Source organism: Apodemus sylvaticus, chromosome 14 (assembly GCF_947179515.1).
Source record: "Apodemus sylvaticus chromosome 14, mApoSyl1.1, whole genome shotgun sequence".
Classification (NCBI taxonomy): Eukaryota; Metazoa; Chordata; class Mammalia; order Rodentia; family Muridae; genus Apodemus; species Apodemus sylvaticus.
In genome coordinates this window covers 65,784,588-65,799,834 of record NC_067485.1, presented here as the reverse complement: position 1 = coordinate 65,799,834, position 15,247 = coordinate 65,784,588, and the positions used below count along the sequence as shown (strand labels likewise).

At 38.2% G+C, this 15,247-nt stretch overlaps 1 protein-coding gene across 1 annotated transcript in view; it reads left to right on the top strand.

Annotated features, from left to right (window-relative positions):
- Positions 1 to 15,247, top strand: part of Malrd1 (MAM and LDL receptor class A domain containing 1) — a 719,676-nt gene that overhangs the window by 129,440 nt on the left and 574,989 nt on the right. Inside the window, exon 12 of the mRNA XM_052156848.1 lies at positions 8,495 to 8,668. Within this exon, the coding sequence (XP_052012808.1) occupies positions 8,495 to 8,668 (174 nt within the window). The remainder of the gene's footprint in view (positions 1 to 8,494; positions 8,669 to 15,247) is intronic.

Genomic DNA, 15,247 nt, shown 5'->3' with positions numbered 1-15,247 from the left:
ATGAGATGCTGCGTCCTTCTAAAAGGCTTTGCATCACTTACACTGTTCTCGTACAGGGCCTGCTATAGCTTTTATTATGTTATATTCCTTTTACATGGACCTTTGAATAATCTAAAGCCAATGTTCTTTACTTCATTTACTACCTGGTTTGCTCAGGAGTGTAAATTGAGTAGGTTAGAAAAATCAGTTAGTTAAATGTCTGTTGAGAGAAAACTAAAATAAAGAGAAAAGATGAATATATATATATAGAAATATTACATTTATTGAGACTTTGTATTCTTTACGTTTGTTAATGCTACCAAAGACACAACAAACAATATAAATTTCATTGCATTTCATCACAACACAGAAGAAAGCATACCTGTGTGGCCACAAGGGATATAAATGTCTGGTTTGCACATTCATTCATACTACATATTGCTTGACCTTGACTTTGGAAATAGTGTCTCTAGTGAGATGGTGTATCCCTTTGGATGACCATGACTGAACATTTAATTATGCAATGCCCCAAATTTGGCACATAGTGTGATAGCTAATCTTCATAGTCCACTTTATAGGATTGTGAATCAGAATGGAATTGCAGTTTTGGATATATCTGTGATTGTGTTTCCAGAAAGGCTAAACAGATACTGGAAGACCTACCTCAACCAGAGGAGGGTCCATTCTGTAAGCTGGGGTTCTGAATGGACACCAAAGTCAGAGCAGGATGAGGGCTAGCATCCATTTCCTCACCACACAAACAGTACCTTCAGGCACCTCACTCTTACCTGTCATGCAACAGGGAAATTATCCCTGCAAAGAAGGGAAGGCTAGGAGCTAGGAGGGAAAACCCTAAGTTGCAGAGGAGAACCCAGGATCTGGGGCATAGCAGTATCATGGGATCACCTTTAATGAAAGCTGCAGACATGGAGTGGATCTGGCTCCAAAGAGAGTCTGTGTATGCTGTGTGGCATCCCTGTACTATCCCAGAATAGTAATGTGAAATCATGAACCAAAATTAACCCTTTCTGAACTCATTGCATTTATCACACATTTGGGCATAGCAATAATAACAGCCCAGCAGCCTAGTAGGTATTCACTAAATAGTCCTTTGATTTTCTATATTACCTAGCACTTAAATCACATGGGGTTGTTCATCTAGCTTATTTTACATCCTCTGCAGAGGTTGAATATACCTCCAACTCTCAATATTTCAGTCAATGTTTAAGTCTTTATTAATCAGAAAACAATGACCAGGTTAATTCTGAAGCACACAGTAAATTCATGCCTCTAAATATGTGGTTATAGGCATTTACTCAGGTGTCCTTGATGAAGAGTTACTTATCATCCAGGAGTATACATCGAATTATGTTTTCAGCTTGAGATAATTCTGAGACCAAGTGCCTGGAGCTCTTAATAGGTTGTCTTTACTTTCTTATTTGGTTTTGTTTTTAACTTTTGTCCCCTCCCATTACTTTGTGGGAATGAAGATTAAGAGTACTGCTTATCTCCCCTCTATTTCCACCTTATCCAAATGCCCTCAACATGTTTCTACCTTCCCTTTATTTTAATTAAGCTCCATGTGATAGAATGATATAGATTTTTAGGAACCCCAGGAGCAATTCTCCACAATTAAAAGAGTACTTTCCAAGTTAGCTTAGGTTTAATTCAAAGTCATACACTGAGATACAGACACAGAAGTCATGAAGTGCATGGGAATAGGATGTATTAATTATCTTTGATTTCATGTATTTGGAAACATGTATTATGAGTGTATAATGTTCTTAGGATTCACTGAGGTCACAGAAAACCTTTGTGTGTGTGTGTGTGTGTGTGTGTGTGTGTGTGTGGTCTGTCTGTGTGTATGTATATATGCATATATGAGTATATGTCTCTATGTCTGTGTCTATGTGTATATATCTGTGTTGTGAACATTTATGTCTCTCTGTGTGTGTCTGTGTATTTTTATGTATGTATCTGTGTGAATGTGTGTATATTTGTCTGTGTATGTGAGAGAGACTTTGTAGGTGTGTGTGTGTCTGTCTGTCTATATGTATGTATGCATGTCTGTGTCTGTGTGTGAGAGTGTATGTGTATATATGTGTGTATGTGTCTGTATCTGTTTGTGTGCACATATGAGTGTATGTATCTGTGTGTGTTTGTGTGTCTCTGTGTGTGAGACTTTGTGTGTGTATGTCTTTTTGTGTCTACGTATGTGTATGAGAGAGTATGCATTTGAATCAGTGTGTTTCTGAGTATATGTGTGAATAAATGTGTGTGGGAGTGTGTACATATGGATGTATGTTCTTTTTGAAGTGTCCTGCAATTTTCATCACTGTGTCTTGTTGATGATCATTAATTATTGTTAGTCATTAGGATACTAGGTTTTCATCATTTACAAAAAGTTAAGAAAACTTTGCTAGACTTGGTGAAGTACGTGGCTTTGCTGTGGGTATTTTTCAGATGGATCTCAGTGAGAATATCATTTCTGATGGTCAATGTTGACCTCATAACTAGGAATTTATCCCTATTGACTTCAGATACTGATCTAATGGTTTCCCTGTTTTTATGGAAAATGACAGTGGGGGAAAACTATAGACTTGCAGAAGTATTTAGTTTTCTTTTCTGTATGCATCTGCTTTGATTTTATCCCTCTTTGATCTGGAGAAGAATTTGAGTTACTTGTTAGCATATTTCCCCTAGAATTAGAAGTAGACTATTTCTTTAGTAGGAAGGCCATTTGTGCCAGAGATACAAATAGTTAATACGTCTCAGTGTATTAAATATCCTTATTTATAAGCATATGGTAATATATACTTTCATCAAAGTTACAGAATAAGCAACCACACCAAATTCCTATCTTCTTAGGCAATTGGAGAATCTGCCTGATTCTCTGATTCAGAACATATTGATAATAGTTCTGTTTATGGAACAAGTGTTCTTTATTATGAAATAATACAAAAAGCAATAAAATAACCCAAGTTGGGCACTTTGATATGATTAAAGCCTCCATCTCATGAAATTATGTGATTATTCTCTCCCTGCATAGTCATATCAGGCTCATACCACTATGGGTAGTTTTTGAAAGGACTTTAAAGGAACATAAGCTTTCTTCTGGGTCACCTTTTCTAACAGCACAATTTAAGGTCATTTTGTATGAATTACCTTATACTTTATATATGGTCAACACATGGCTTCAACATGTGCATTGTTCCTACTACCTGTCATTGTTCACGATGTGGACTTTAATTTGGAAGCTTCAAAAGTCATTTCAGCCACTAGTGGAAACTTGGCTCATTTCCTCAAAAGAGGAGATAGGACAAGCAGAACACATGCAGACCAGAAGCCAGTATTTCTTATTGATGTTGAAATATAGTTACTGGTTATAATTAGCTAGAAAATATTAAATATGAAGGAGATTAATGTGAGCAATAATATTTTCTGAGTTCACATTTGTTATGCAATACCACAGCATTTTGCATTTAGAGGTTTGCTGTTGATTACAAGAAAGCTTAATAATATGAGCGTTGAGATTTCAGTTTTTTAACTTGTTTTCTTTAATTGTCCAACTCATTTTGCAGTTATTTTCATGGGGCCTCATTTGAACATAATTCACAATTTTCTCTTTTTAAAGAATACAAATGAGAAAACCAGGACAAAGGAGTGGACTCTCTATAGTTGGATGTAGGGTTCTCAGCCACTCTGAGAGGTGTATGCATTAGAGTCTAAGATATCAAAATCAGGATGTCAAAAACAAAATAAACAAAATCAAAACAACAAAACAAAACAAATATCACAGTGTTCTTCTCCCACTCAGAACAGGTGGTTAGAGCAATGTAAACATTCTCTCTGAAGTTCATTGCCAAGATGATCACTACTTTGTACTAATGACAGTTCTTGTGTCTGGAATTTAATATCAACAAGCTAACCCTGTGCTTGCTCTAATAATTGGTGAGGTTTGTGAGAGACAGTGTACTAGCTACTTTGTCTTAGTGCCATGATAAAATATAGGACAAAAGGAACTTAAAGGAATGAGGAAGGACTCATTATTTTAATTCATGATTTCAAAGTGGTTAAAGTGGAAATCACCATGGTTTCTATACCTCGTTCTCTTTAGCCAGAAACAATGGCAGAAGTGTAGCTGACTCTCACTTCTTGGTAGACGAGAAGCAGAGAGGAAAAGAAGCTCCCTCTAGTGATACCATTTCTCTGATTTGGCTCCACCTCCTAAAACTGCTACAGCTTAGCAAAGTCCTACTAGCTTAGAGTCAAATTTCCCAAACATAAAGGGCAAATATCCATAGGTAAACTATATTTATAAAGTACTTAAGCGTAAAATACTACACTGGGTTAAGTATGGTGTAGTAATAATTATAAAACTCAAAAAGTTATGAACTACTGAGCCATGTTTCCCCACTTTTTGGAAACATTATTCTATATAGTCTAGCCTGAACATAACCTCGCTATGTAGTTGAGGATAATTTTGAACTTTTGTTCTTCCTGCCTCCTGAGTGCTAGGAGTGAAAAGTATTTGCCATAGTACCTAGCTTCATATCCGTATTAAAATAAACATCACAATATAAGTATAGAGAATAAAATAAGTTAAATGTAAATTTTCTCTCTCATTTTCAGTGATGTAATTGTTCTAAAATACCTTCCAATACTCTGGGTTTTTTTTCTTCTCCCTTCTTCCTTCTTTCTTTCCTTCCTTCTTTCCTTCCTTTCTTTTGAGTTTTTGTTATCAAATGGAGGTTTCTTGAATCTGATAACTCAATCTTGAATATTATTGTATTCCATTAAAATTATAGCCTAGTGAAAACCAAATATAAAAAAGACTTGTCTCTGTATTAATATTGTATTCAACTATCTTTATTGGTACAATTTAATAATTGGTACATTCTCTGCAGCTTTCTTTAAATCTATGTCCTACAATGATGGGAAATTCCCTGTGTTCCATTCCGTACTGTAATCATTAGGGTCATGAAGTTCCTGAGCACTTAGAATGCTCACCATCACTGAGACACTAAAGTTTCTCTTTGCTCTGTTTTAATTTATGTTTAAATATCTATACTATGTTGTAACGCTGTTATTATACATAGATTTTACTGTTCCATGTCTTCGCCAAATCTCACTGAATCCTGTGGATTCCCAAAGACATCCAAGGCATTATCAATTATCTGATATAAATTCTTTTCTCTCTCTTTCCCTTCTCTTTCTTTTTCTTTCTTCTCCCCTTCTCTCGTCTCCTCTTTCTCTCTAAATGTTTACAGAAACTAAACCCCTATGAACAGTCCACATATTCGTCTTTTTCCTTCAGCATATTAATTAAATGCCTAATATACACAAATTGTTGTAATGGGTTTGTAAGGAATTTACAACATGCCTCATGATTTTGAGTTTAAAGCTAAGTGGCTTGCCATTGAATGTATACCAGACAGAGAGTCTTGGGGTTTTCACTCTTGATGACTGTCTATTTGATACTCATACTCTCAATTACTGATCCCTTTGAAACGACTTTGGAAGGTTGCTTGGTTCTAAGCTGAAGCATTGAAGTCTCTGCAATGCAAATTCTCTTACATATAACTTGAAGGTTCCTGTGCTGTTGAATATGGATCTCCTTGGCATTTATGTTCAGTAACTATTAAAATGATTTCACACTAGTGAAGAGCTGAGTGACAGTTTGACAGCTCCAAATACTGATGGGGTATGAGGCTTTCCTGCACAATCAGGTTGGAAAATCTCCTTTGCATATTCACAGGCTGGGAACACCATGAGACTTACAGAAGGGATCTGAAATTTAATTGCCATTGAGAAACAGTCCTCACTTGCCATGGTATTTAATTAAACACTTCCCTTTGACTTTAAATTTCTAATTTACCTGTCAAGGTCTGAACTTGAGCAAGCATGGAAACAAAATCTAAGATAAAATGGACAGTCAGAAAGGATGTTTTGATCAGGCAGTGCCGATTACATCTACACAGGAAAATAATGACAAATTGGGACACAGAATGGTTAGCATTTTAAAACGAAGAATTTAAAAAGAACATTAAAATGTGTCATTTTCTTACTAGCTAAAATCCTCCCCCTTTGAATGTTTTTGTTCTTTAAGATGTCCCTACATGTTTAAGATGTTTTCTTTCTATGTGATAATGGATAGGATGAAAAATAATTGAGCATCTGAACCTCATTTTGTGGAAGTTTTGAAAAAAATGATACAGAATGAGTCATCACATAACTGGAAGGATTAATCTTTTCCTCACACAGTACTGGGTCGTGAGAACATACCTTGGAAAGTCCTCGTAGAACAAATGTGGGCTGAAGTTCATGTCAGAGTTTCTGATGTCAGGAGCAAATAGAGAACTCCTCTTACTCCTTCTGTACATAGTTAAACCACAGGCCTCTTAGATGCTATTATCATTAATGATGACTAAGGAGTAAAATAATTAAAATTTTCTACCTCCTAAAGAATATTTTATGTGCCTTAAATTATTGCTGAGTAGTACCCTATGAACATTCAAGCTCATCAATAATATCATAGGAGAAAAATTAATAGACTTTTTTGTTATAATTTTGAAAACTAATTTTCAGAGAAAGTTTTTTACTCATTTCTGGGTTGAATATAATATAGCATACATAATTTTTCCCAATGTTATAACTTTGAATCATGATTTTTGCACACTCTACATTTACAAAAAGCAAGAGCATAGGAATCTAGGAAACTCTTCTACAAAGTGAGGTGGGAAAGCCATGACTATGTTGGCAACGTCATGTCCTCAAACTCTTTTTTTTTTTTTTTTTTTTTTTTTTTTTTTTTGAGACAGGGTTTCTCTATGTAGTCCTGGCTGTCCTGGACTCTGCAGGACAGGCTGGCCTCAAACTCAGAAATCTGCCTGCCTCTGCCTCCCAAGTGCTAGGATTAAAGGCATGCGCCACCTCCGCCCAGCCTCAAACTTATTTTGTTGTGGTATATTTTTTTATCTCATTTATTGGTAGTATATTGACAAATGTTAAAAATACCAAATCACACAGGTGTCCATATCTTTTTCTAAAGGGAGAAATATGAAAGGTTCAATGAAAGTAATTAGTGTTTTGTGGTATTGCACATTTCATGATCAGAAAAAGCAAAATCATATTTATTGTTGAAATATTCTGGGATATTTTACTTTTTAATTGTTAAAAGAAATTATTATAGATACTTAACAGAATTGTGAATGTGAGTGTATGAAAGTCAGAGTACAACTTACATAAGCTGATCATGGTTATTGGACATGGGTATTGTCAGCAATAGCCTTTGTCCTTTAAGATAACTTGATGGTCTATTATTTTCTTTTTTCCTACTACTGAAAATAAAATTTTTCTCATATCTATACTGATTACACTTTCCTTTTCCTCTACTCCTCCCACTCCCTCCACCTACTTCTTCCCTCCCATCCAGATCCACCTCTTTTTTGTCTCTTATGTAAAAATAAACAGGTTTCTGAGGGATATAATATGATATGATATAACAGTATACTCATAATATGACAAAATAAATGCTAATACACAGGAATAGGACAAAACAAACAAAGAGAAGGAAAGAGCCCAAGAAGAGCCACTCATCCATACACTCTATAATCCCATGAAAACCCTAAACAAGGAAGCCATATATATATATATATGTATATATATATATATATACATATATATGCACATATATATACAAAGAACCTGTAAGATAAAAAAGAGAGTGAAATCTATACATAAAATGCAACAAAATAGAATAAAATATAAGACAAAAATGAAACTAAAATCCCAGACACATGATTATGAGACAAGAAGTCTCTGACGATGGCATTCAGTTTGTTTTCTGTTGGCCATGAACTGCTAGGTACATAGGCTACTTTTAATAGTACTTAGTTACCCCAGTGAGACTCCCTTAGGAAAAACTAGCGAGGCAATGGTAGCACATGCCTTTAATCCCAACACTTGAGAGGCAAAGGCAGGTGGATTTCTGAGTTCGAGGCCAGTCTGGTATACAGAGTGAGTTCCAGGATAGCCAGGGCTACACAGAGAAACCTTGTCTCGAAAAACAGAACAAACAAACACAAACAGAAAAACAAAAAAAAAAAAATCTAAATTTTCTTTTACAATTAGAGATAGCTTCTGGTTTAGCAAAGGAGACATGTCCATTTCTTTCAGCCTTAGGCAAGCCCTGTACAGTCTCCCCAATCTGTGAGTTCTTCATACTTTGCCTTATTCATTTAAAGGGCCATATTTCCTTGCCTTAATCCATAGCCTTTGGATTTTACACCTTTTCATCTTCCAGGGTCCCTTGAGCCTTGAGGAGAGGGAATTGAGGGTGATATTTAGTTAAGATTAAGTGTGAGTGCAGTCAGGCTACAACATCTATCTATCTATGAGCTGCCATTTTAAATTATAAACAAAATAATGATGTATCTATATCTAATATATGTCTATATCTATATATTGTCTTTTTGTGGACACATATAATATATATCCACACTTGTCTCTATAGGTGAGGTTTTGGTATCATTTATCAGAGCATTCCAGTCTCTCTCTTTTCACAAGAACATCAGTAGATGGCAGTTTGCTAAAGCAGAGTGAAGTGACCCAATTCTCTGAATCTCAGTGGAGCCAAGCAAAAGTGGATCTCCATGCAAAAGCTGAAGAGTCTACTCTTCCTTTCCAGGTAAGCACATAATGAGTGAATGCACTGCATCAGAAGGTAGGTACTTCATACTAATCATTTCACACAACAAAGTAACGTATTCATTGAATGCTTACTCTACTGATAATCCAGGCATAATGATGTATTAGTCAGGCAACTAGATAGTCACTTTGCCTGAATATTTCAGAATTATGTGTAGAAGTATAGCGGCTATCAGAAATAACACTTATATTAGATGGCTGAGAGAAGAGAAATTTGTAAGGATTTTAGAGCTAGAAGGTAAGTAACAGTGCACAAGGCAGGACCCTTCAACATATATCATGGATAGAATGGGGCACTTGTGATGTTCGGTCAATTTCTCAGGAAGCTAATGAATTAAGTTGCTGAGAGGGAAGGATTTAATTTTCTCTAAATGGGGTACCTAGGTAATAAGATGGATTTCATAAGTAAAAGAGGAGGCATAAAACAGGGTAAGGCAATCACAGTTCATTGGATATATGTACGAAAATGTCAAAGATGAAGAAAAAGTGTTTTTTCCTAAGTGAACTTGGCATATCTGAGGTGAAGAAAAATGACTTGGATTGTGCCCATGTTTTCCTTCTACTGCTCTTACCAATAACATGAGGGTGTTTGTTGGCCTTAGATATAGTTGTCTTAATAATATAAGCAGGTGACTGTAGCTTAGTCCCTAAGTGGATACAGCAGCCCCACTGTCCTGGACCATGACTTCCTCCTGGATGATGCAATTATAGAAACTTGATCAAATTGTAGAGTATTGAAAATACATTACTCTTGAGTCAGGGGCTAAAGGTGTTCACTCATTGCTCCCTCTAACCGAAAATATTATCTTGCATCTTTCGGTTTCCTAACCTGAAAGAACTATAACAGTGATAAAGAAAGTACTTCAGGAGAGACAGAGTATTAAAGAGATAGAAGGAAAGACGTTGTCTGTATAGGTGGGTTCTGGAATCATGGATCCTAGGCCAAATATAGGAATATAGGAACTTGCTTAAGCCTTCCTACTTCCCATACCTATTGCTATGGTGTGGGAGATTGACTGTTCAGACAGGAGTTGGTAAATAACATATACTCATGTAGTGTTTTCTTCAGAACCAGTTGAGAGAAAATGAAGAAGTCAAACAGAAACTAAAATGTTTTGATACAGATGCTATTAAAATCTATATCTGTGTGTTTAAATTAGAACTTTCACGGCCTCCCACCAGTCAGGAGAGGTGCATCCATCTTGGTTCCGTACTCCAGGGATCGGACAGACTGAGGTACACAAACATAATCCGAGGTCAACACCGCGGTGGTCTGAGCCCGACGGGCGTTGGCCTGCACCCAGGCCCTGGGCGGGTTGGGGGGCCATCGGGGTGCCAACCCAGCCAGGAGGTTTTTTGCCCAGGCCTGCGTGCGCGCCGCCGCCATTTTGCCTGCAGGACGACAGAGAGCTCTGGCGGGCAGACCTGTAACAGGCATAGCCTGAGGCTAACAAAGCGGGGGTCTAGGCCCCAAAAGGCACAGGACTGACCCCAAGAACTGGGTGGCTTGGTGGGCCATCTGTGAGTCAACCCGCCCAGGTGATTGTTAGCACAGCAGACTCTCCCTGCGCTTTCAGGGAGCGCGGGCGTGCACGCCCGCCATCCTAGTCACCTGACGGACCCAATTAACAGTCATAGCCCTAGGGGAAGTTTGCTCGGACCTTGGCCTCCCAGGCTTTTGCCTGGACTCAGGGACTGGGCGGCCAGGCTAACCTTGTGTGCGACAGCCCGGTTGGCGGATCGGCTGCCCAGTGGAGTGAGCGGAACACAGGGGAGGTCACAGCAGCATACACCGTCCTGCACTCCCTGGGGGTGCACACAGGCTCCATCTGGTCCAAAGACACAATCTGGGGCAAGGCCTCAGGCAGAAGCCCTCAGCTCTACTCTCTCCGCTTCCGGATCCAGATCAGTCTGGGCGGCAGCACCACATCTCCAAGTCCTGCAAGTGGCTAGCTGGGCTTCCGGGCGGCCAGCTGGGAGAAGTCAGTGTGCTCCAGTGAATCCAGCGGGCCCCAGCGGGAGCCTTCGGGTGCCTGCTTTGGGATCTGAACAGCCTGGGCAGCAGCACCCTGTCTACAAGCAGTGCAGGAGGTAAGCTGTGCACCAGAGGCCAACTGGGAAGGGGCAGCTTGCATTGGTGAGTCCAGCACTGACAAGACAAACTAACACCAGTGAGAACTAGATGGCAAAAGGCAAACGCAGGAACGTCACTAACAGAAATCAAGGCAATATGGCAACATCTGAACCCAATTCTCCTCTACCAACATGTCCTGGATACCCCATCACACCAGTAAAACAAGATTTGGATTTAAAATCACTGGTCATGATGCTGGTACAGGAACACATGAAGGACATACTTAAAGAAATTCAGGAGAAAATGGATCAAAAGTTAGAAGCCCTTGCAAGGGAAACACAAAAATCATTGAAAGAAATCCAGGAGAATACAAAAGCCAACAAGGAGGAAATGCAAAAAACACTTAAAGAAATACAGGAGAACTTTGGTCAACAGGCTGAGGTCATGAAAGACGAAACACAAAAATCTCTTAAAGAAATACAGGAGAACTTTGGTCAACAGGCTGAGGTCATGAAAGACGAAACACAAAAATCTCTTAAAGAATTACAGGAAAACACAAACATGCAAGTGAAGGAGCTAAGCAAAACCATCCAGGATCTAAAATCAGAAGTAGAAACAACTAAGAAAACTCAAAGGGAGACAACTTTGGAAATAGAAAGCCTTGGGAAGAAATCAGGGGACAGAGATGCAAATATCAACAACAGAATACAAGAGATAGAAGAAAGAATCTCAGATGCTGAAGATTCCATAGAAACCATGGACTCAACAGTTAAAGAAAATGCAAAAAGCTTGTAACCCAAAATATCCAGGAAATCCAGGACACAATGAGAAGACCAAACCTAAGGATTATAGGCATAGATGAGAGTGAAGATTTACAACTTAAAGGGCCAGCAAATATCTTCAATAAAATTATGGAAGAAAACTTCCCTAACCTAAAGAGAGAGATGCCCATGAATATACAAGAAGCCTACAGAACTCCAAACAGACTGGACCAGAACAGAAATACTTCCCGTCACATAATAATCAAAACACCAAATGTTCTAAACAAAGAAAGAATACTAAAGGCAGTAAGAGAAAAAGGCCAAGTAACATATAAAGGAAGACCTATCAGAATCACAGCAGACTTTTCACCTGAGACTATGAAGGCTAGAAGGTCCTGGGCAGATCTCATGCAGACTCTAAGAGAACACAAATGCCAACCAAAACTACTATATCCAGCAAAACTCTCAATCACTATAGATGGAGAAACAAAGATATTTCATGACAAAACCAAGTTTACCCAATATCTATCCACAAACCCGGCCCTAAAAAGGATAATAGGAGGACAACACCAATACAAGGAGGGAAACTTCACCGTGGAAAAAGCAAGATAGTAACTTTCATCAAACCCAAAAGAAGTTAAGCATTCAAATTTAAAAAATAACGTTAAAAATGATAGGAAGTAACAATCACTATCCCTTAATATCTCTTAACATCAATGGACTTAATGCCCCAATAAAAAGACACAGACTAACTGAATGGATACGTAAACAGGACCCTACATTTTGCTGCTTACAGGAAACACACCTCAGGGTCAAAGACAAGCACTACCTTAGAGTAAAAGGCTGGAAGAAAATTTTACAAGCAAATGGTCTCAGGAAACAAGCTGGAGTAGCCATTTTAATATCAGATAAAATTGACTTTCAACCCAAAGTCATCAAAAGAGACCCTGAGGGACACTTCTTGCTGGTCAAAGGAAAAATACAAAAAGAAGAACTGTCAATCCTGAACATCTATGCCCCAAATGCAAGGGCACCCTCTTTCGTAAAAGAAACTTTATTAAAACTAAAAGCACACATTGCACCTAACACAATAATTGTGGGTGACTTCAACACTGCACTTTCCTTTATGGACCGATCAGGAAAACAGAAACTAAACAGGGACACAATGAAACTAATTGAAGCTTTGGACCAATTAGATTTAACAGATATATATAGAACATTCTATCCTAAAACAAAAGAATATACCTTTTTCTCAGCACCTCATGGTACCTTCTCCAAAATCGACCATATAATTGGTCACAAGACAGACCTCAACAAATATAAGAAGATCGAACTAATCCCATGCCTCCTATCTGATCATTATGGAGTAAAAGTGGTCTTCAATAGCAACAGAAACAACAGAAAACCCACATACACATGGAAACTGAACAATACTCTACTCAATGATACCTTGGTCAAGGAAGAAATAAAGAAAGAAATTAAAGACTTTTTAGAACACAATGAAAATGAAAACACAACATACCCAAATCTATGGGACACAATGAAAGCAGTGCTAAGAGGAAAACTCATAGCCCTGAGTGCCTCCAAAAAGAAAATGGAGAGAGCATACATTACCAGCTTAATGTCACACCTGAAAGCCCTAGAACAAAAAGAAGCTATTTCGACCAGGAGGAGTAGAAGGCAGGAAATCATCAAACTCAGGGCCGAAATCAATCAAGTAGAAACAAAGAGAACCATACAAAAAATCAACAATACCAGGAGCTGGTTCTTTGAGAAAATCAACAAGATAGATAAACCCTTAGCCAGACTGACCAAAGGGCACAGAGAAAGTATCCAAATTAACAAACTTAGAAATGAAAAGGGAGATATAACAACGGAAACTGAGGAAATCCAAAAAATCATCAGATCCTACTACAAGAGCCTGTACTCAACACAACTGGAGAATCTGGAGGAAATGGACAATTTCCTTGACAGATACCAAATACCAAAATTAAATCAGGACCAACTAGACCATCTAAACAGTCCCATAATGCCTAAAGAAATAGAAGGAGTCATAGAAAGTCTTCCAACCAAAAAAAGCACAGGACCAGATGGCTTCAGTGCAGAATTCTACCAGACCTTCAAAGAAGAGTTAACACCAATACTCTTCAAACTATTCCACAAAATAGAAACAGAAGGAACACTACCCAATTCCTTCTACGAAGCCACAATTACGCTGATACCAAAACCACACAAAGATCCAACAAAGAAAGAGAACTTCAGACCAATTTCCCTTATGAACATCGATGCAAAAATACTCAATAAAATTCTTGCCAACCGAATCCAAGAACACATCAAAACGATCATCCACCATGATCAAGTAGGCTTTATCCCGGGAATGCAGGGTTGGTTCAATATACGGAAATCCATCAATACAATCCACTACATAAACAAACTCAAAGAACAAAACCACATGGTCATTTCATTGGATGCTGAAAAAGCATTTGACAAAATTCAGCACCCCTTCATGCTTAAAGTCTTGGAGAGAACAGGAATTCAAGGCCCATACCTAAACATAGTAAAAGCAATATACAGCAAACCAGTAGCCAGCATCAAACTAAATGGAGAGAAACTTGAAGCAATCCCACTGAAATCAGGGACCAGACAAGGCTGCCCCCTTTCTCCTTATCTTTTCAATATTGTACTTGAGGTACTAGCTCGGGCAATTCGACAACATAAGGAGGTCAAAGGGATACAAATTGGAAAGGAGGAAGTCAAACTATCATTATTTGCAGACGACATGATCGTCTACCTAAGTGACCCAAAGAACTCCACTAGAGAGCTCCTACAGCTGATAAACAACTTCAGCAAAGTGGCAGGTTATAAAATCAACTCAAGCAAATCAGTGGCCTTCCTATACTCAAAGGATAAGCAGGCTGAGAAAGAAATTAGGGAAATGACCCCCTTCACAATAGCCACAAACAGTATAAAGTATCTTGGGGTGACTCTTACCAAACATGTGAAAGATCTGTATGACAAGAACTTCAAGACTCTGAAGAAGGAAATGGAAGAAGACCTCAAAAAATGGGAAAACCTCCCATGCTCATGGATCGGTAGAATCAATATAGTTAAAATGGCCATTTTGCCTAAAGCAATATACAGATTCAATGCAATACCCATCAAAATCCCAACTCAATTCTTCACAGAGTTAGAAAGAGCAATTATCAAATTCATCTGGAACAACAAAAAACCCAGGATAGCTAAAACTATTCTCAGCAACAAAAGAAAATCTGGGGGAATCAGTATCCCTGACCTCAAGCAATACTACAGAGCAATAGTGTTAAAAACTGCATGGTATTGGTACAGTGACAGGCAGGAGGATCAATGGAACAGGATTGAAGATCCAGAAATGAACCCACACACCTATGGCCACTTGATCCTCGACAATGAGGCTGAAAACATCCAATGGAAAAAAGATAGCCTTTTCAACAAATGGTGCTGGTTCAACTGGAGGTCAGCCTGCAGAAGAATGCGAATTGATCCATCCTTGTCTCCTTGTACTAAGCTCAAATCCAAATGGATCAAGGACCTCCACCTAAAGCCAGACACTCTGAAGCTAATAGAAAAGAAACTGGGGAAGACCCTTGAGGACATCGGTACAGGGAGAAAGTTTCTGAACAGAACACCAATAGCGTATGCTCTAAGAGCAAGAATTGACAAATGGGACCTCATAAAATTACAAAGT